A 23,096-nucleotide genomic window follows, 5' to 3' on the forward strand; every position below is an offset into this window, starting at 1 on the left:
TCTTCTGTAATATAACCAGCAAGCACCTGGCAATCTCTTGTGGTCTCCCAGCCAAGCACTAACCAGGAATTACCCTGCTTATCTTATAAGATCAGTGATCTGGTGTCTTTAGGGCATTTAGGTCTGATTGATGGCAAGGACCCAGATCAAAGTTTAGTACAAGCTGAACATCCCTTATCTTGAATTCTGAAATACAAAATAGTACAAAATTGTCCACAGGGTCATTGGGATACAAGAAAGGAGATTCCATCTGAGCATTAGGAGGAACTTCCTGACTGTGAGAGCTGTTCAGCAGTGGAACTCTCTGCCTCGGAGTGTGGTGGAGGCTCCTTCTTTGGAGGCTTTTAAACAGAGGCTGGATGGCCATCTGTCGGAGGTGCTTTGAATGCAATTTTCCTGCTTCTTGGCAGGGGGTTGGACTGGTTGGCTCATGAGGTCTCTTCCAACTCTATGATTCTCTAATTGCCTTCAGGCCATGTGCACATTTATATATATGAAACATACATAAATTTCATGTTTAGACTTGGGGCCCCATCTCCAAAATAGCTCATTGCGTACAGATGTACACATCTATAAAAAATCTGAAATTCAAAATGGTGCCATTCGCGCATCGACACTATATAATTAATGGATGTTGATATCCTGTCATGGCTCAATGCTATGGAAACATGGGAGTTGTTGTTTTACAACATCTTTAGCCATCTCTGACAGAGCATTAAGCCATTACAGTTTAAGAGGATGCTGCATTGTGTTACGTTAAACTGGTTTAACTGTTATTTGTCATTTTATAGGAGGTATAGGCCAACTTTGGCCCTCCAGGTGTTTTGGACTTCAACTCCCACAATTCCTAACAGCCTACCAGCTGTTAGGAATTGTGGGAGTTGAAGTCCAAAATACCTGGAGGGCCAAAGTTGTCCCATGCCTGTTGTATAGTGTGTATTTAGTATTATTTTAATAATGTTAATAGTTTATTTTTATTTTAATGCTGATTATGTTTTAAATATATCTTACAATCTTTTAAAATTTTACTACCCTGAGTTCCAATTTTAGGGTAAAGGCTGGATTATAATAGTAATTATACTGATGATAACAACCACAACAATTCTGGTAACAGTAAGTAAGCTATTTTTCAACAAGATTGCTTACAGTTACTGACCTGCTTATGGGAAAAACCCTAGTAAAGCTTCCTAGAATTCCCAGAATTTCCCAGAAGAGCACAGTACCAAAACATTGAGTCAGAAGAGTTGTATCTCAAAGCAAATACCCTGCCGTCTCTTACTGTAACGGTTCTGCTGGAAAAGCAAATACAAATAGTAACACGCCTCCCCTTTCCTTTATCATGAATTGGCACATTGCAATCTATGCATCCCATTCCTCAGTGCATACCATACTTTGTGCATAGATTAATGTTGCCTTGTAATCCTATATAACTAGCATCTGTTGTAGATATCGTCACTGAGCCTTGAGTTAAGAGGAGGAATGCAGAAGAAAAATGTGGACAGAATGTGGTTCTGCTCACAAGGAGCAGCCCAATCTGGCTTCAGAACAGAAACCAGCTCAAATTTGCATAAAAGTTATTCTGGTTGAACATTACTAAATCCCACTCATCGTCCTCCTCCCTCCAGAAAGGATTGGATTTCTTTTACTTACTTTGCTCCAAATGCCTGTATACATTTTCCAGGAAGTACGTGGGACACTCTGGATGTGGATTTACAAGTTGGTGCTGGAGGATTTAATTAATCCATATCTCATACTGCCAGGAAAAAAAGATAATAGTATTTTTTTCTAGCAAGGATTTATGCTGGAAGATTGCCTTGAGTTAAAGCAAAGGGTCCCCCTTGTACTCCAGAATTATGGCCTGGCTTCTTCTTAGAACTTGCTTCCAAAAAGTTGTCCCTGGCGGCAGATTTTCTTACAAAACCAGAGCATGGAGCAGGGGACCCCTGACTTCATATATGCCAGAAGCCACGTCTTTTCCTGGACCAGTGGATCACCAAGGGCTGTATCAGGTGTCAGTGGAGCAAACAGATGCCTTCTGGGGAACACTAGCAAGAAGCCGACTTTTGTGGATCAGTCCTTTTCATTCTGTCAGTAACTGTAACCTACAGCAAGGCCACGTGTCCTGGTTCCTGGGAGGACAGCTGAATGTAGCTGGTAAGTTGTAAACAAATCTGTTCTCTCTGACTTGCTCTCCATTATAGCCTTGGACACTTCAATGCAAGTTCCATTTCATTCTCACTGATATACAATTTCTTGTCTTTAATAACGACAATAATATATGTTCTGCTTATGCTTAAATGGGACTTTGGACATAAGCAGCCGAGAAGATGACAGAACACTGGAAGGGTGAAGATGGGAGAGGAACCAGTAAATGGGGAGTTCTCTCATCCTTTGCTGGTTGTGTTGGCATCCTATTTTGCTATCAGCAGAGGTACCGATGAAGCCAAGAGTTTATGCGGGATGGTGGCAACATGGGAACAATATGACACCATACAGAGAACTGATGATGGCAGCATCCCTCTAGACAGTGGAGCAGGTCAAATCAGACCTGATCAAGCTCCCCAGACCTCCCCAAAGTCCCAGGATATTTTGAAGTTTTCAACGAACTCTGGAGTACCTCCTGACTTTGTTTAAAGCAGGACAAAGTCAGAATATTGCTGGGAAAAATGTAAACATGCTCTAGAAGCTGTAGTGCATAATGAAACAGCCAGTTCAATGAAGCCCATCGCTCCATCCAATGCTGAGATTTGAGTCTTATGAGTCATTTAGAAGTCTGAGGTAGAAAATAGTACTGCTGTCTGTTATGGCAACTGTAGTGTTGTATTAAAGGATGAAGAGTTTGCTCTATTTAGATACAAAGCCGAGAGTAGTGACTGTTTTTTTTAAAAAAATGTTTTATGGGTTAAATGAGCAGAAGTGATATTTGTCTATTCCCTTCACTTAGTTCCTCCAGACATTTTTCCCTGTCCAGTTTCAATGCCACTGATGACATGGATAGAATAAATAAAAAAGGTCTAAACCAATGGTTCCCAACCTTTTTTTGACCAGGGACCACTTTGACCAGGCACCACACTCCAACATTAGTACCAAAAAGGTTACAAACCAGTTATTGGTCAACTTTAGATTTGGTTTGGTTATTTGGGGTGCTGATTCAGAAAATTGCATTGGATAGACCACACACCACCTCTAGTTTCTGATACAGAACGTAAGCCATCCAGTAGTCGCCATCTGCTCGCCTACAGAAACCCCATATTTAATAATATATTTATTTATTTACCATATTTATAGTCTGCCCTTCTCAACCCCAAAGTGGACTCAAGGAGATTTACACATAGGCTTTCAATGCCTTGTAAAAAATAATCTAGAGCTGATGTGATAGTAGAAATCTTTCGTGGGTAGTCAGTCTTCCCCCTCCTGATAGCCCTGTTGCCTTGACACTATAAGAGGGTTTCGTGAGACCAGTCGCTCTTGTTGCTGTGTGGTTTCAAGGCAATGGTAAAGCTGTGGACAATATTTTTGTTCTTGAGGAGCATTGGTGGTCCACAGACCACAGATTGGGAAGCACTGCTCTAAACTACGCCATGAACTTCAGGAAGTCAAATGGGGGTTTATGGAGAAATTAGCTTCCTTCACATGTTTCTTTGCATATAAAAAAGTAAACATCAATTTCCTACTTTGTGCATAAAGGTGAGCATCACAGGACTACCTCAGCCTAATCAAATGAAAACAATATCATCAGTAAAGGTGGTCTCAATAAGCGCAGGGGATGTCCTCCCATATTTTCAATGTAAGTTGAGACAGAGGTAGTTAGGGGAAGCCAGTTTCATAGGGAACCACTGGAGTTCAAGAGGATGAGTTTCAATAGTGATGAAGTCGCCATAAAGTTAGCAATAAGTAACCACCAATTTTAAAGAGGCTTAAACCAAAATAAATAAATAAATCAGCACTCCCATTTTTCCGGCTAGATAAAATTGGAGATCCTTCACAGAGAGACAAGAAAGGACAGCAACTGCTGTTCCAAAAAGTGCTTGGATGGGGTGAATTGGCTTGTCATTAGGTGATAGTTCTCTGCAGAGGAGCACACAGGCAGAGAGCAAACTGCATTCTTCTGCTGAGTCTTCTGCAACAGTTGTCCAAAGTGGAGAAAGCACATCAGGAGAGATAGAAACAAAGAGACAGCACATCTCCTATTATATCTTCTACAAGTAGAGAAGATACAAAAGGATGAGATGCAGAAAATGTAAAGTAACTGGATGTATTTAAAAGAAAAAGGAAAGAAAGCAAACAACAACAATAAACCCTACCAGTACTACCATAACATTCCCAATGACTACTGTGTTCCACTCAGTCCTTGATGAAAAGCAAGCTGTAAAATGCCTCAAGATTCTTTGTCACTTTTTACTTGCCTAGTAGGATTAACTCTTTCCATGTTTGAATTCCAGTTTCTGCCTCAAACCCAGTTTCTAAGCTAACAAAAGTAATTTGTTCTTTCCAGCCGGGCCATGACCAAAGTTACTTTCTCCCCTTCTCAATTTCCTCAACTTAGGCAGGTAAAAAAAAAATCCACTCCAGTCAAAAATCCCAAACAGCCCCACTCTCTCATTTTACCTGGCTCACTCTCCCATCTATTCAACTGCACAAATTCATTGGAAGATTGTTGTATCGTGGGTGGGACTTTCATCCATTTATGGATATATGTATTGAGAAATGCTTTAAAATTGAGAAGGAAAGTGGTATGAAAGCATTATCAGTGATGGTTCATCCCAGAGAGACCCAAGACATCTTTCTGACTAAGGAAGATCAGCATTTAATGTACCGTACTCCCTATAAGGCAGTGTTCCCAACCTGTGGTCTATGGACCACCAGTGGTCCCCAAGAACTAAAATATAGTTACTACACAGAGCAACCAGAGCAACTGGTCTCATGAAACCCTCTTATAGTACTGAGCAATGGGGATGTCGGGAGGCGAGAAGCTGACTACCCACAAAAGGCATGATACCAAGCCTCCTGACTGCTACTTCTCTTCCTTCTCCCTCGCCCTGAGTGGAACCATTCCACATGGGACCTGGAAGCGGGGGTGCCTTGGTGTTTCTGTTTTTTTGGCCTCTTCTCGGGGTTAATTGGGGTACTGAATCTGAAAATTGCATTGGATAGACAACATCAGCTCTAGATGATTAAATTAGGTTTTCTGTGGGCAAGCAGATAGTGACTACTGGATGGCATATGTTCTGTATCAGAAACTAGAGCTGATGTGGTCTATCCAATGCAATTTTCTGAATCAGCACCCCAAATAACCAAACCAAATTTAAAGTTGACCAAAAACTGATTCATAACCCCTTTGGCACTAATGATGGAGAGTGGTTCCTGGTCAAAGGGATTCCTAGTCAAGTGGTCCCTGGTCAAAAAAACATTGGGAACCACTGCTATAAGGGGTGCAGTGTCCAAGGCTAGTTATGTTTATTTGATTCTTTAGACAGACAAAACTCGTAAGCACCTCTCCACAAGAGTAGAAATATGATAAAATATATTGAATACTTAAAGAACATGGAAAGTACATAGAAAAGTGGGTGACAAGCTTCACAGGAATGTAGTTGAACTGCTAAACTCTATGTATAATTCCTTAAGCATAAAATGTGTTCCAGAATGAACTGAAATCCTGATCATTTATTTAGCTGTACTAATTGCTCTAATGTCTGCTATAGAGAAACAATTAATTGAGAAATGGTTATCTGACTATTTAGTAAAGAAACCCTCTGTAATATATTGGCTTGAGTTTAATTTTACGCCACCAAATAGAAATTGACTACAGTTCCTCCTTGTCCTTTCTTATCTACCTCTCCTTGTGAATCAAAGAGGAGCAACATATTTTTCATTCAACCAGGATTGTGCAATTCATTGAATTTTGTGCTATGTGAATTATTAACTTTGATTTGAGGAATTCTGAGGGATGCATTGATAACAGGCTGTGCAATGGATGACCCCAGTCCACCTCGCTTCATTAAATGTACCTATTGATTAATAATAGGGCATTTAGACTTTGGTAATCAAATCAGAACTAACTTGTTCTTATACACTTGTACAAACATGAATTTTAAACAGAAAGGTTAATAGTTAATGGAGTGGTAGTATGTCTATTTGTAAGTGCTATAAATATTGTTTTAATGTTTTAGTGTTGTATTGGAAATATGCTGACATATCTTTCAGTGTTTTAACTATTTTAGCATGTTTAATTTCTTTTTAAATGTTGTAAAATATGTTGAATTATATATATTAAAATTATTGTAAGCAGCCTTGAATCCCATTCTGGGAGAAAAGTGAGACGTAAATAAAAAATAGGATTCAAATATAAGCATAAGTAGTTTGGCTGGTTGAAATACATTCCTTTAGCACATCTTTCTCAAACCAATTCTTCCAGCCTATTGATAATACTACACTGAGGTTCAGGGGACTCTACCGAATGAGGTATTTTTTAATGACTGGAGCCCTTTCATCTACAGATTCTGCATCCAACATAATATATGACATTTAAATTACATTCAGTTCCCCAATTTAAAAACTTGCTTTAGCATGATCATTTACATAAGATAATTTATTTCCTCATAAATGTTGGCTTGATGGTGGCTTCTAAAGCTGAAATGGTGGAGGACCCATCAAAATAATTTGCTTACAGACACTTGTAGAAACTGAAGGATTCCTGAATACGCTGGGGGACTTTGTAGCTGATAGGACTAAGCCTCAATCTTACTGTGGAATAGTGAGATGAAAAGGGCCATTGATTTTTTTTCCATGTCAGGAGCAACTTGAGAAACTGCAAGTTGCTTCTGGTGTGAGTATTGGCTGTCTGCAGAGACGATGCCCTGATGTTTTTGATGTTTTACCATCCTTGTGGGAGGCTTCTCTCATGTCCCTGCATGGGGAGCTGGAACTGACAGAGGGAGCTCAATCTGCTCTCCCCAGATTTGCACCGCTGACCTGTTGGTCAACAGTTCTGCTGGCACAAGGGTTTAACCCATTGCAGCACCAGGGGTCATTGATACAATTGCTCCTGTGCTATTAAAGTGGGTCAATATATCATGGGATTCACTTTGGAGCTTCCAGGAATTTTGCATTTTTCTTTAACTTTCTTTAGAACGAAACTAGACCATCAGAAGATTAAAATAAAAAAGCACAGATGGGTGAATGATGACAACTGTCTTTTCTTTCAGTCAACTGCTTGGACCGACATGTCCACCAAGCTCCAAATAAAGTGGCCCTGATCTGGGAGAAAGATGAGCCTGGGCAAGAGGAACGAATTACATACAGGTCATTACCTACTTATTTCACCTTGCTCTCTTTTTGAATGTGTGTGATTTTAACATGTAAAAATGCTAAAATGTATTACATAGCACGTACATTATTGCCATAAAATGTACTGGTACTTTATTTTACGCAAAATATTCCATTTCATCCAGTAGTATAAACCCTGACTAGAATTATATTTCAAGATCTCTAGAAGGGGTCCTCCACATACATCTTAAATGGTAGAGGAAAAGGAATGGAGCAAATAAATTCTATTCCATAATCCTTGTCATTCTTTATCATGCATTGAAGGAGCCCGGTGAAATAATAAAGCAGATTATAGTGACATTATTGGGTATTTCTTTTGGACAGAGAACTGCTGGAGATGACATGCCGCCTTGCAAACACCTTGAAGCGACAGGGAGTGAAGAAGGGTGACAGAGTTGTGATTTACATGCCTCCATGTCCAATGGCTGTGATGAGTATGTTGGCCTGTGCCCGAATTGGAGCAATACATACAGTGGTCTTTGCTGGATTCAGTTCTGTTGCTTTGGCAGACAGGATCCAAGATGGTAAGAAGTTCCTTTTTGCAGACTGGGTGTGTCCTTTTCCTTATCTTTCTGCTAGCAGCCCCTTGTCAATGACCAGCTGAATCCACAAAAGGAGTGATTAAGCATGAGTCTCCCTAATACTTAGTTCTTACTTGAGCCATCTTTTAATAGAAAAGTCTGGGAAAATAATCCTTTAGGCTAAAAGGATTTCTCACTTAGGAAACCCTAAGAATGTGAGAGGACACACTTCATATTTTTCATTGAGAAATGTATTTTCTGAATGAAAGCCTTTGGTTCTTAGTGCTAAGTAAGCATTTTAATTAATTAATATTCTGCATTTCTCCTGTCAAGGTAGCATACAATAAAGTTAAAACAAGCAACAGCTAAGCCATATGATACCTAAGTTGAAAAACAATCAAATAAACTGTTACATTAAAACATCAATAATTAAAAATAGTATAAAATTCCTTTAAAACATGAGAAGTTGAAAACTTTCTTAGATGTGGATTATATATATGGGTGGAGCCACTGGTGGCGCAGTGGATTAAACCGCTGAGCTGCTGTATTTTGCTCACCGAAAGGTTGCATGTTTGAATCCAGGGAGTGGCATGAGTTGTTAGCCCCAGCTTCTCCCAACCTAGCAGTTCAAAAACATGCAAATGTGAGTAATGGCACTCCATGTAGTCATGCTGGCCACATGACCTTGGAGGTTTCTATGGACAGCACTGGTTCTTCGGCTTAGAAATGGAGATGAGCACCAACCCCCAGAGTCGGACACAACTGGACTTCATGTCAGGGGAAAACCTTTACCTTTAACCTATATGGTAGAAGGAGTATCCCAAGATCTGCATGCAACTTTAAGGAAAGAATTGCAGCAACAGAATGTGCCCTGGTGTTGGCAACTCTGAACCTGAAGTTAGATCAGGTCTGAAAGCCCAGCCTATTATGTTTAATTTATGACTCGAGGGCTTGAACCTTCCTTAAAAGCTGCTCTATGAAGACAAAGACATCATCAGTCAAGGAAATAGACCTCAGAGTTGTTGGAGGAGTATGCATTAGTGGCATATTCAATGAAACAGAGAAAAAATCTGACTTGGAATGATCCTGTGTGGATGAATCACAAGGAACATGCTCACTAACTGCATTTTGGATGATACGGCGAGTGAGGTAAATAAGGTGGCCAAATTGGGGCCATCAATGCTGTGGACTGAGTTTGGGGAGGCAATGGTAAGGTAACTCTGGAACATGCTATTCAGAATGCTGCCCCAAAAGTGAGATTGAGAATTACAATGAAATATCAAACGGGAGAGCTGATCTAGAGGTTCAGTGGTTGAATGTAGAAACTGGGAAGCACTGCTTTCTGGATCCGAAGAACTTTGCCTGCTTGTTACTAACTCTGATGGTGCTGAAGCATGGTGTAAATGACTATTGTGTAAATGAGTGTTGTGTGGTTTCTGGACTGTATTGCCTGTTCTAGCAGCATTTTATCCTGATGTTTTGTTTGCACCTGTGGCTGGTACCTTCAGATCTGTCAATTTTATTGATAGTCAAGTGGATCACAATGATGGCAATATCAGCTAGTGTCAACTATACTGGTGATAAAATGGATGCTCCATATGAGTACAATACCATTCCTGCTCATACTCCTCACAGGTAAGCTCTGAAGCTGGGGAGTGATCATTCCAAAGTGCAGTTATCTTCTGTCATAAGACCTATAACAATCTTGTTCCTATGAAAATCATGTCCATATCAATCATGGTCAGATTCAAGATAGTGCCAATGACATGGTGATGACCTCTGTCTGGGAGTATAAGACAGTGGAGAGCTGGTCTCAATATAGGAACTTGAGGTTGAAGATGAAAAGGACTTGTGGTCTTGAACAGACCAACATGGAAGAAGCAGAGGCGGAGGAAGATCCTTCTCAGAAGAAGGTTTCACGAGCTGAGGAAATAAGTCCCCTCGGGAAAATAGGGTGGAATACATATTTTTTATTTTATTATTATTATCTGCATATTACCTCCATGGCAGTAGGATATTTGACTATTTCACCTTTAGAAGCCTTAGCTGCCTGAACTTCTTGAGGTGACTTTTCTCACAGGGGCATAACCTATACTTCTGTGAGAAAGTCCACATTGAATTTATGGAAATTGGCTGTGCACTGACCTGAAACATGGGGCAGAACAGATGGTGACTTGGACCAAGAACAAACCTTATTCTTCTTCATCACTTCTGGGAAATGTGCTTAGTGGTTCTCAACCTGTGGGCCCCCAGAAATCCTAACAGCTGGTAAACTGGCTGGGATTTCTGGGAGTTGTAGGCCAAAACACCTGGGGACCCACAAGTTGAGATCTACTGTGTTAGAGTGTCCTATGCTCAAGTCAGTAAGTGACCCAGGTACCAGATGGTTAGAGCGCAAGAGCTCTTGAGCAGTTAATTCAGTCCATCAGAATGAAGGGTAAAAGAAGAGGGTGGTCATCAGCCAGTTCAGGAGATATTATAACAAGTGGCATGGGTGGAAGAGATTTTAATTTCAATTTAGATTCCACGTTCAGATTTGCTTTTCAAGAAAGTATCCCTAGACACAGATATTAGCAAGTTAAAGTAATTTTTCTAATGGCCCTGAACCCAATTTAGAATCTCAGTGATAGAGAAATGTATTGTTCAAGGTATAGTGAGATTGTCACTTGCATCAGTTCTTGCCATTGGCTATGCTGGCCATTGGCTATACTGGCTTAGACTAAGGACAGTTGTAATTCAGTAACACCATCTAGGAAGTCATATAGTGTCTATCCATCCTGCATTTGTGAAGGAATCCCAACTCCCATCCCCAAGAAGAAATTTTCTGAAGTAGGGTTGGAGCCCATGTAGGCCTCCAGAATACAGATACTGGTGGATTGAGTCCCCTTTGGGGAGATAAAGTGAGGTATAATTAATAATAATAATAATAATAATAATAATAATAATAATAATAATGCTTGTCAACCACACTTTAGACTGTAGCTTTCTAGTCATGGGGTGTGGACCCGTGAGAGTTGCTGTCTAACAGAATAATTTCTACCCCTAAAAGAAAAAAAATCCCCAATATTATATTAAACAAGGAATATCAGTTAAGTTGAGGAGGAAAGGAGTAATCTATTGTATTTAATTCATTTTATTTAATCTTCTCCAGCAAAATCCGAAACTGTGATCACAGTAAACCAAAGCATCCGAGGGGGGAAAGTGGTGGAGTTGAAGCAAACAGTTGACCAAGCTATTAAAATGTGTCCAATGGTGAAGCGAGTTTTTGTTTCAAAGAGGACCGATGCCAACGTTTCAATGTCAGCACTGGACATCCCACTAGAGGAGGTGAGAACTGCATCCTCATTGCAGGGAAGTAGGCCCAGAAAATTTCTTTCAGGGGTGGTTTAGATGCATAGACAGGAGGTGGAAGGCTTTCATGGCCAGAATCACTGGGTTGCTGTGAGTTTTCCGGGCTGTATGGCCATATTCCAGAAGCACTCCCTCCTGACATTTCATCCACCTCTATGACAGGCATCCTCAGAAGTTGAGGGTCTGTTGGAAGCCAGGCAAATGAGGTTTTTATATATGGGGAATGTCCAGGGTGGAAGAAAGAACTCTTGTCTGTTTGAGGCAAGTGTGAATGTAGCATTGATTTTCAGACAAGAATCAATCAGGACCAGCTAACACCTCCTAACAAATGATTCCCCCAGGTAGCAACCAGCCAGGCTTTGAAGGTGCAAGGCCATTGCATGCTAATAAAGGTGGCTATTTGCAATATTCACACTTGCCTTAAGCAGACAAGAGTTCTTCCTCCCAGATATATAAACCTCATTTGCCTAGTTTCAAACAGATCCCTCAACCTCTGAGGATGCCTGCCATAGATTTGAGAAAAACGTCGAGAGAGAATGCTTCTGGAACATGGCCATACAGCCCAGAAAACTCATAGCAACCCAATAATGTTTGTTGTTGTGTGCCTTCAAGTCACTTCTGACTTATGGCAACTCTTAGGTGAATCTATCATTTCTTGCCCTTATCTTCCTCAGAGGTTCAGAGAGTGGGACTTGCTCAAAAACAGCCACTGACTGGGAATTTTCAGCATTTTAGGAGACTTTTTAAGAAAGTAACTTTTTCAATCTCTAGAAATCTGCAGTAAATTTGATATACGAGGTGGGTTTTCTAATGAATCTCATTGTGTAGGGAAGCAAGGCTGAACTCTTTTCTCACTCACATTGGTCCAGATGAAAAACAATGAAAAGTTGTATATTATTCATTTGGCCGTTGTACAAGGGGAATTAAAGGGAAACCAGGAGTTATGAAGACAGCATGCTTCTTTTATACAGTTACAGCATCACAAATGTCATTCCAACTGCTTTGATTGCATCCTACATAATCCTGAGATTTATAGTTTAGGGAGGTTTTCAAGCTTGCCAGTAGAGAATTCTCTAATTAATTCATAAAACTACAAACCCCGGGATATCATAGGATGGACCCGTGGCAATCAAAGTATTTCCACTTTGCTGTAATTGTGTGGTGTCAAAGAGTCTTAAGAGGGATTGTTTTTTCTGTTTCTTGTGACAGGAGATGGTGAAAGAGGATGCAAACTGTGAGCCGGTTGCCTTGGAGAGTGAAGATTTCTTGTTCCTTCTCTATACATCAGGAAGTACTGGGAAGCCCAAAGGACTGGTCCACTCACAAGGAGGCTACTTGCTATATGCTGCTCTCACACACAAGGTAAAGATGACACAAAAATGCAAAATTATCTGTAGAAGATAATGGAAATTAGTACCCCAACTTGTGATGTGACATTTTTCCTCCTCTTATTGTCTGGATCTTGTAGTCAAAACAAATAACCTTTTCAAAATGTTTGACAAACTAAGGGTCAGTGAGCAGTGTCATTAAAACTAGTGTCACTTGTTATAGTAATGAAAAAGCTGCCCATTGGAGCTCACTGGACAACTGGATAACAATTGCCTACAAAATATCAAAAGATTGTAAGTAACCTCATGTCTTGCCAATTTATTCAGAAGTAATTTGAACTCTATTCAAAGGAGTCATATTGGCTGGAATGATGAGAGTTGTACTCAAGTATCAGTCGGAAATTACGTATAGTAACAACGCTATTTGAAATTAGAGTCTAGTTGGGAAGGCATCCAGGAAGCTGCATAAAATGATCTGGTCATTATTATGTATAGATTCTGGTTGCTTCTGGTGTGAGAGAATCAGGCATCTACAAAGACATTGCACAGGGGATACAGATGTGTTGCCATAAAGAGGTCCTCCTCTATGAATGTGGCAGGGCTCAGTCTGCTGGGAGGCTTCTCTCATGTCAAGGCAGTGACATCTTCGGCTCATCCTCAGTTTGTATATCAGCCAGCACGCCAATGCCGTAAATCAAGAAATAGTTTTCTAAGATCTACAGAAATACTCACTGGAACACCTCAGCAAGCGAGAGTCCAAAAGTGGCAGGCAAAAACCTGGAACCTCAATCCATGGCTGATACTGAATGAGAGACTCACCCTTGGGCACACAGAAGACTGGGCGACTTGAAAGGTGCTGAACAGACTGTGTTCTGGCACCACGAGATGCAGAGCCAACCTTAAGAAATGGGGCCGCAAAGTGGAGTCCACGACATGCGAGTGTGGAGAAGAGCAGACCACCTATTACAATGCAGACTGACCCCTGCCACATGCATAGAGGAGGACCTCCTTATAGCAACGCCAGAGGCACTCCAAGTGACTAGTTACTGGTCAAAGGACATTTAATATAATGCCAAGTTTTAAACTTTGTGTTTTTTAAATACATTTCAACTGGTCCCTTGGTTTGCTTCTGATACAATAAATAAATAATGTATAGATGTTGATGTTTAGCATATGCGGCCAAGACCAGCTTAACTAAATGGCTAAGACAATCTGCATTCTTGGAAAGGGGCTATATATTTCCTTATTGCTGACTCTCCCTTTTTGCCTGCCCTCTGCAACTTCATTGGTAATGAAGATGCTGCACATTCTATAAGGACTGTAAGGGAAATGTTATCTTCATGCTAGAAGCTGAATGCAACATCTGTGCTGAGGGTTATGTGACTGTAAGGGTGGAGGCAATAATGTGTGTGAGAGATAGATAGGGTCATATGGAAGAGTTCACTTTTTTGTCTTTCTTGTTCTGTCTATTTCTGACTGATATTATCAAGGTGTCTTCAATTCCTCAGTTTCTTTCTTCCATTCTAGGCGTCGCAGCCATATAGCTAGCATAGGATTGCCAAACTCTGATCTATTTTCTATTGTTAGTCCTGACTATAGTAGATCTATTGATTTACCCCAGTGTTGATTCACTATTCAACTATTGGCTGAATGTGTCTACTCCAATTGGTACTAACTAGTAAAATGTCAGCCCTTGTGAAGGAAACTGAAAAGATGACAGGTATCCAGAACATGGCATCAAACAGTGCTTGAAGCTTGGAAAGTCATGACTTACCTAGAGGCATACATGCCATATTTCCCCATCAAGATTGTACAGGCTTGAATGGTAATGATTATTTCAGGAATTGCATTGGAGATATGTGTATGCATGTGCCTTCAAGTTGCCTATTGACTTATACAGACCCCATGAATTTCATAGACCAGGGGTCCTCAGACTTTTTAAACAGAGGGCCAGGTCACAGTCCCTCAAACTGTTGGAGGTCCGGATTATAATTTGAAAAAAGCATGAATGAATTCCTATGCACACTGCACATATCTTATTAGTAATGAAGAAAACACCTTATTTATTTATTTATTTCAAATATTTGTACCCTGCCATTCTCAGGGCGGCTTCCAGCCGGCACAATTCGATGCCTACATGAATACATAACAATACATGATAAAACCAATAATTACATACAACAATAATTAAAATGATGAACAGTTTTAACAAATATAAACTTATTAGTATTTTAGTGGGAGGTGTGGGCCTTTTGGCTGATGATATAGGATTGTTGTTGTTGTGCTTTCAAATTGTTTCAGACTTAGGTTGACCCTGAGTGAGGGCTGGGTAAATTTCATATTTCATATGAAATATAGCCTACAGATTACTTTAATTTACTTAGGCGATCCCTCATAGTTTGAGGATGATTGTCTTCCAGATGTGGTGTCTTGGCAGGGGATCCGTAGGTGGCTGTGGAGCCCTATAATTGATCCGCATCTTCTCCTGCAGTGAGGACATCGGTTTCCAGGGGGAAGGCGGTCCCAGTCAGGGTTGGCTTGACACGCCAACCTTTTCTTGGTCCACCCAGAGGAAAAGTGTTCTTGTCATACATCAAGGGAACCACTGACCGCATAGGGAAGCTGATGAGGAAACACAACATACAAACTATCTACAGACCCACCAAGAAAATCCAACAAATGCTACATTCAGCAAAGGACAAGAGGGATCCTCTCACTTCTGCAGGAGTGTACCGTGTACCATGCAGCTGTGGACAAATCTACATAGGGACCACCAAACGCAGTGCCCAAACACGAATCAAGGAACATGAAAGGCACTGCAGACTACTTCAACCAGAGAAGTCAACCATAGCAGAGCACCTGATGAACCAACCTGGACACAGCATATTATTTGAGAGCACAGAAATGCTGGACCACTCCCACAACCACCATGTCAGACTACACAGAGAAGCCATGGAAATACACAAGCATGTGGACAATTTCAACAGAAAGGAGGAAACCATGAAAATGAACAAGATCTGGCTACCAGTATTAAAAAAACTCTAAAATTGCAACAGCACAACACCAGAGAGGAAACAAACAAGGACATCTCATCACCTCTCAACAAAAGTTGGCTCCAGGCACTGTCAGGTCATTATATGCTAATCAAGGTGATCAGTTGAAACATTCACACCTAGCTCCAGCAGACAAGAGTCCTTTGTCTCACCGTGGTCATTCCACAGATATATAAACCCCTTTCCCTAGTTCCAACAGACCTCACTACCTCTGAGGATGCTTGCCATAGATGCAGGCGAAACGTCAGGAGAGAATGCCTCTAGACCATGGCCATATAGCCTGAAAAAACCTACAACAACCCAGTGATTCTGGCCATGAAAGCCTTCGACAATACAAAGACAATTTAGGTTACAACAGTGGTTCATTGAGCAATCCATTAGCTGACTTCATTGAAAACAAAAACCCAAATGCTGGGAAACTTATCACAAAACTTTCATTGCCAAGTATAGTCCTGCCTTTAGTTTCAGCAGCCATTAAAAATCATGTGACTGCGTAGACTGAATTCCTGGCCTTTGCTCTTCATAATAATACCTTCATTTCTAAATGAGCAAGAATGGAAAGAGTCGATTGCAAAATGCACACTGACCTTTCACCCACACTCCCCTTTGCCTAAACACTTATCTGAACTGGAACCCTTATCTGTGGTCAAAAGAATGAGATTGCTGCAACAGACCCAATAGTGAACTTAGGGGCTGATTGTGGTGGTGGAGACAGAGAGTCACGTCCCCCTCAATAACCACTACAGAAGCAAGAGCCGAGAACCTAGAAAAGCAGGCAGGACATAAAATAGCAAGGCATGCATGAAAGACAAAACTGTCTATTTATTGTGAATGTTTGTTCTAGCACAACAGGTAGTTAGGAAAGCAAGGGTGGAGATAAAAGTGAGGGCAAATGAGGGCATTGTTTCCCAATGAGAATTCTGCCATTCTATGAAATTTCCCACCAGTCTTCAAATTTCTAGCTATGTAGAATGTGAAACCTTGAACTAATTCACACCTGAAACCCTTAAATTTGTTGTATTCAATTTTGTTAGTAACCTTGTCCGCCCTTTTTCTTTGGCCACCAAGCCTATATTTTTATGCTATCAGCGGATGTTTTCAATGACTCTTATGTTAGAAATGTGGAGGTACTGAAGGTAAATTCCATTTTCCGGTGCTGAATTCTTACTGGGGACAACATCCTCCTTTCATCCTCTCCGTAGCAACCTCCATGTAAAGAACTGAGTCTGAAAAATAATAATGTTATTGTCCACACAAATAGGACTGACCTGGTGGACTATCCAAAGCCAGCATTTGTTCAGTGAAGGAAATCAGAGTGTCTCTCCTGAATTTGGAAAGTTTCTGCATGATTGCTAAGTGCACTTGCAGGCACTGGGTGCATGAGATGGGAGTGCTTGAGTTGACACCATAATGCAGTGCAGGAATCGCAAATGTTAACAAAACCGGCATATCAGAAGATCCTGGTCTGATTTCTGCTACTGACTGAAAATTGCTCAGGGAAACAAATTATCAACACTGCAGATTAGTTATCTGTAACATTCCAACATTTGTTTTTTCAGTGTTCTTGCTGCTTCTGTTTTCTTCAAAAGATTGCTTTAAAAAGTTGTAACTTTCTCTTTTCATCTTAGTAGAGAAACTTATGTCAAGAGTTCTGACTCATAATTGTCAGTTTTCTTAAATTATTATTTTATATCCTGCCTTTCTCTCTCTGTAGGATCTATTTTACTCCTCTCATGTTGTATCCTGGGAAATATACAATGGAGGTTTTATTTGGAAAACCTCTTGAGATAATCACAGTATACTGCATGGATTATGTTTCTCATCATAAAATATATATGCTGTCTACTTAGTAAAAATATATGGTAAAGTGCAGTGGTGTTTTTAATCTAGGTATATCATATATTTTATGGGAAGGGAAACAGGTAATGTGGCACATCTAATGTGCCTTCTTGTTGTTTTGGACTACTGCTCTCATCATCCCAGTAGCCCAGCAATTGGCTATACAGCCTGGAGAAGATAGTTGTGTTAGTCTAGTAGCTCTAGTTTATATTGTTACGTTTAGTGCCAGAAAACAATCTGTCCCTCTATAGCAGTGGTTCCCAACCTTTTTTGACCAGGGACCACTTTGACCAGGGACCACTCTCCAACATTAGTACCAAAAGGGTTACGAATCAGTTTTTGGTCAACTTTAGATTCAATCTGGTTATTTGGGAATCAGCTTTAGTTTCTGATACAGAACATATGCCATCCAGTAGTTGCTATCTGCTTGCCCACAGAAAACCATATTTAATAAGCCTCGGCACTACAAGAGCGTTTTGTGAGACCAGTTGCTCTCATTACAACGTTTTGGCTGCGGACTATATTTTAGTTCTTGTGGACCACTGGTGGTCCATGAACCACAGGTTGGGAACCACTGCTCTATAGCACCAAACTGAAAGTCCAACTGCAGTGTCCTTGAAGACAGAATGACACCAGGGTCACACTAGGTTTGTGCAAAAATAAAATTCTTTTACTCTTTGCAGCAGCGTTTCATCAACACTCGGCAGGAGAAAAATAACAGAGCTCGATACCCTCAACAGCAATTTGTAAAGAGCTCAAAATGGCAAACTTAAACCTCTGTAGTTATACCCTACTGATTGCAGCAAGAGAAATCACCCATGCAACATAACTGCATGTGGACCCTTTCTTTCTTTACACATACATCTACCTAAATCTTGCTGTTGATCCTTGCAAAAACTCACCCAGTTTTCTGTATACCTTAACAGATATCAGGTCAGAGAAGGGTGGTATAATGTTAAGCAAGTTTTACAGTAACCAATACATAGTAATACCCCAACAAGAGAACACTTCTACCCAAGAGTTGTTATATAAGGTTACTGGAAGGGGAGGAAATTAAATCTTCATTTAATAATTTCCCTGCAGTATGTGTTTGACTACCATGATGGAGATGTTTTCTGCTGTGTGGCCGACATTGGTTGGATCACAGGACACAGTTATGTGGTCTATGGACCTTTGTGCAATGGAGCAACAACGGTCCTTTTTGAGAGCACTCCACTCTACCCTAACCCAGGTAAATATAGATATACTGGCATCCTGTCAGGTATTTATGTCATTGTAAACTGACTAATGAACATTAAAGATGAATTGTGATGTTGTACAATCCTTGTATTCTTTAGAGGTGAGCAGAGACTTAGCTATGTGCACTGTGTCATTGCAGTAATGGGGCCAGCAGCATAGCTGTTGTGCAACAGTCCTGATGCAGAATGTGCCTGATACATAATGAAACATAATGCACATCGAAACACATTCTACATCTTGTGGGATGCTCTGTCTGTCACAATGCACTTTCATTGATTACAATATTTCAGTATATAAGGTGAGCTGCGGTGGTGCAATGGGTTAAACTCTTGTGCCGGTTGAACTGCTGACCTGAAGGTTGGTGGTTCAAATCCGTGAGATGGGGTGAGCTCATGTCTGTCAGCTCCAGCCACTCATGCAGGGACATGAAAGAAGCCTCCCACCGGATGGTAACACATCCGGGCGTACCCTGGGTAACATCCTTGCAGACGGCCACTTTTCTCACATCAGAAGCGACATACAGTTTCTCAAGTCACTTCTGACATGAAAAAAAAAAAACGATATAAGGTTACCAATCTTAGCCTCTTTTTCTCCCATATGGAGATGGCTTTTGATTCTATCTCTTCTGCCTCATTGAACAAGGGCTAATATTGCCATGACTTTGACCAGAATAAGTTATCAACAGGATTCCAGGCTTGTAGCTTTAGGGCAGGGATGACAAACTCATTTTCATTGAGGGCACATAAGCCTTACGGTTGTCTTCAAAAGGCCGTTGAATCCATACATGGAGAATCTGTGGATACAAAAAGCCAACTATAATTTTTTTACATAGTGGTCAGTGCTCTTTAGTTTTTACCCAATTTGTTATAGAATGACCACTCCCATCACTTTTGATTATACATCATGTGGACTGGAGATAATGGAGATTGCAACCCAACAGCACTTATGGCTCTAAAATTGGGGAAATATCAAAGCACATTTTAAAGTCAGACATCATATCCACAGGCCTTGTTTCTCAATTTAAATTCCACGATCTTGACTGCAGCCTTGCAGATGTCACTGTATCACAGCTCTCATCAGCTCTAGTCATGATGTCTAATGATGAGGAATACAGGAGTTGTAGTCCAGCATATGGAGGGCCACATAAAATGACATGGACCTTGAGCTTGACACATGTGCTTTAGGATGATATTTTTTTCTTATTTCAGGGCGTTACTGGGAAACTGTGGAGAGATTAAAGATAAATCAGTTCTATGGAGCCCCTACAGCTATTCGCCTGCTGCTTAGCCATGGAGATAACTGGGTAAAGAAATATGACAGATCTTCCCTCAAAATCCTTGGATCAGGTGGGTATTGAACCAATCCGCTAGGTCTTCATCATTGTATTCTTGACAAAAAATTCTCAGGAGATTGGCCAGTGGCATATAAATTAATGGAGAATGGGGATAGTGGTAGCTACTAGTCATGATGAATATATATGCTTTTCAGTATGCATCCTTTTATATATCAGTTGCTGGGGAGCATAGTTGGGAGACTGCTGTTGCACTCTTCTTGCTGGTGGGTTTTCCGGAGGGAATTTTCTTGCCCTGGTGTGAGTAGAATAGCTCTTCTCATGAATGGAAATAAAACTATGAGACACTAATGAGATGTTTTATTCATTTATATTGAGTGTTTATTATGCTACTGTTTTAATCGTTTTTAACTGTTTTATGATGTTTTTGAGCATTGAATTTTGCTAACTGCTCTGAGTCGCCTGAGGGCTGAGAAGAGTAGTATACAAATATAGTAAATAAATAAATAAATAAAGCACCGGTCAGGTCAAGAGTTATATATACATATACACCACATCTTATAGAGAAGATAGAGAAGATTTAAAGTCAACCAGGCAGAGATGTGATATGTTTCTGTTGAGCTTTAAGGCTTGAGACATTATTTCTTTCTTATGGCCTGCTTGCTTTTTCTGTCCCTTGCAGTGGGAGAACCTATCAACACAGAAGCCTGGGAGTGGTTCTTCAATGTGGTTGGAAATGGGCAGTGTCCAGTAGTTGATACATGGTGGCAAACTGGTAGGATCGCTTTGGTTTCATAAACTTTCAAAAAATGAATATTATTTATTCATGGATTAACAATTTACATACAAAGCTGGATCTTATTCATGATATATTACGTGTCAAGGGAGAAATAGCCTTCATCTAACAGACTTACTGTATATCCAGGCTGGACCATTATAGCAGTTTGTGTCTAATTGCTGTAGCTTTGTTCTATAGAATCTTGGGAGCTGTAGTTTGGGAAGCCATTTAGAATTCTCTAGGACAGTGTTCCCATCCTTTGGTTTTGGACCTCAACTCCCACAATTCCTGAAAGTTGGTCAAGCTGCTTGGGGATTCTGGGAGTTGAAATCCCCAGAGGATCAAAGGTTGGGAACCACTGTTCTAGCTCTCAGATACAGAATTCTAAGTACTCATGATATATAAATGCCAGGATTTTGTAAGATGGAACCATAGCATAGTATGGATATATTACTAGCTACCATAGACAATGCTGAGGAGTAGAGGAGTTCTGATAAAACAATATCTGGAGGGTCACATGTTCTGCACCTTTGTCTATAAATATTATAGGCCTTATATACATCAAAATTATAACAACTGTATTTTGCTTTGCCATATAAACAGCTAGAGATCACATAAGGGATGTGTTTCTGTACACATTTTCTCATTATCCATCTCATATTATCTCTTATTACCATTTTGTTTTGCATTGTTTAGAAACAGGAGGCATCTGTATTGCTCCTCGTCCTTCAAACCCTGGAGATGAGATCCTTCCAGCCATGGCCATGAGACCGTTCTTTGGCATCCAACCTTCCATTCTGGATGATAAGGTGCAGTTTTATTTGTTTGTTGTCTGCCTACTAATCTGACTGTTTTATAATTCGCTGTTCAATTTACACAATCATCTCAAGCTAGAGATCAACAATAACATTGAAGATATTTCTCATTTTTTCCTGCTTGCACTTATACCTGGAATACTTTTCTGGAATACGTCTTTACTCAAGCTGTGCTTGATCGTTTTGGTCTGGGTGTTTGTGCGACCAGCAGGCTGCTGTGTCTCCATCAGAGAGAGAGGGAGGCAAATATTTGTTGGCAAAATAGACTTAGTGGGTTTCTGGAACATTATCAAAAACATGAGGAAAACTGTGTTCACCAGAGAGAAAAGTGAAGATGCCCATCTGTAGCAAAACACCTTAAAACTCTATGGAAAAAAACAAAACATTGTCAGCCTCCAACCCAACAGGAAAATGAAACATGAAAGCATTGTCAAAAATATTAGAAAACAATGTTGGAAAGGCACAATTTTATAATACAGTAGAGTCTCGTTTATTCAACCTTCACTCATCCAACGTTCTGTATTATCCAAAGCAGTCTGCTTCCTGGCTGGATCCACAGCTGTTTCAATACATTGCGATGTTTTGGTGCCAAATTCGTAAATACAGTAATTACTACATAATGTTACCGTTTATTGAACTGCTTTTTTTGTTGATTTGTTGTTGTTGTTTTGGTGCTTAATCTGTAAAATCTTTATGTAATTTGACATTTAATAGGCTTTCCCTTAATCCCTACTTATTATCCAATATTTTTGCTTATCTAATGTTCTGCCAGCCCGTTTATGTTGGATAAGCGCGACTCTACTGTATATACTATACTATACATGCATTATATATGCTTATATAATAAAATATCTGTGTAAATGGATGCATAGTAAGAGGCATATAAGCTAATATTGCAACTCATCTTCCCATTCAAAAAGATGGGAAGATCTATTTTAAAAAATGGATGATCAGAATCTATATATGAGTTCTTAGACTACATCAAAGTGCATAACTGAGTTAAAGCTGTGCAGATGAAGGGCTTCCCCTGTGAATTTAGATTACAGAGAAATGTTGGCTGTGTTTTAGTTTTAAAAGGATTAATAATTTGGATTTGTGAATGCATCTGATGTTTAGTCTTTTATATACCTACTAGGCTTTAGTCCGTTATATACCTACTTTCTAATTATCTATACTAGGAGTAAATTTAGTGAGTAAATTTGTACAGCATTGTGTTGAAAGTTCCCTTCTTTAATGAATTCCACACTACTTTTCCTCCAGGGAAATGTTTTAACACAGAATGATATCTCTGGAGCTCTCTGTATATCTCAAGCCTGGCCAGGGATGGCAAGAACTATTTACAATGACCACCAAAGGTTTTTGGAGACCTACCTGAAGCCTTACCCAGGTACATATTTGTGGGGAGGATGAATTCGTAATGATTGATATAGGTTAGAAACAGAAAGCAGAACTCTTTCTTTTGTGTTTATGAATGTGTGAGGCTTCAACATCCATGCTGAGACTGATCCGCTTGGAGTGGCTCAGGACTTCATGGCCTCCACCACAACCATGAGTC

At 40.2% G+C, this 23,096-nt stretch overlaps 1 protein-coding gene across 1 annotated transcript in view; it reads left to right on the plus strand.

Annotated features, from left to right (window-relative positions):
* Nucleotides 1-1,665: 1,665 nt before the first annotated feature.
* LOC132764583 (acetyl-coenzyme A synthetase 2-like, mitochondrial) overlaps nucleotides 1,666-23,096 on the plus strand; it is a 28,034-nt gene continuing 6,603 nt past the window's right edge. The window contains exons 1-10 of the mRNA XM_060758612.2: nucleotides 1,666-2,154; nucleotides 7,206-7,302; nucleotides 7,651-7,850; nucleotides 10,999-11,174; nucleotides 12,408-12,560; nucleotides 18,502-18,649; nucleotides 19,866-20,003; nucleotides 20,631-20,723; nucleotides 21,423-21,535; nucleotides 22,802-22,928. Coding sequence (XP_060614595.2) covers nucleotides 1,854-2,154; nucleotides 7,206-7,302; nucleotides 7,651-7,850; nucleotides 10,999-11,174; nucleotides 12,408-12,560; nucleotides 18,502-18,649; nucleotides 19,866-20,003; nucleotides 20,631-20,723; nucleotides 21,423-21,535; nucleotides 22,802-22,928 — 1,546 coding nt within the window. The 5' untranslated portion in view covers nucleotides 1,666-1,853. The remainder of the gene's footprint in view (nucleotides 2,155-7,205; nucleotides 7,303-7,650; nucleotides 7,851-10,998; nucleotides 11,175-12,407; nucleotides 12,561-18,501; nucleotides 18,650-19,865; nucleotides 20,004-20,630; nucleotides 20,724-21,422; nucleotides 21,536-22,801; nucleotides 22,929-23,096) is intronic.

This window comes from Anolis sagrei, chromosome 1, assembly GCF_037176765.1.
Source record: "Anolis sagrei isolate rAnoSag1 chromosome 1, rAnoSag1.mat, whole genome shotgun sequence".
Lineage (NCBI taxonomy): Eukaryota > Metazoa > Chordata > Lepidosauria > Squamata > Dactyloidae > Anolis > Anolis sagrei.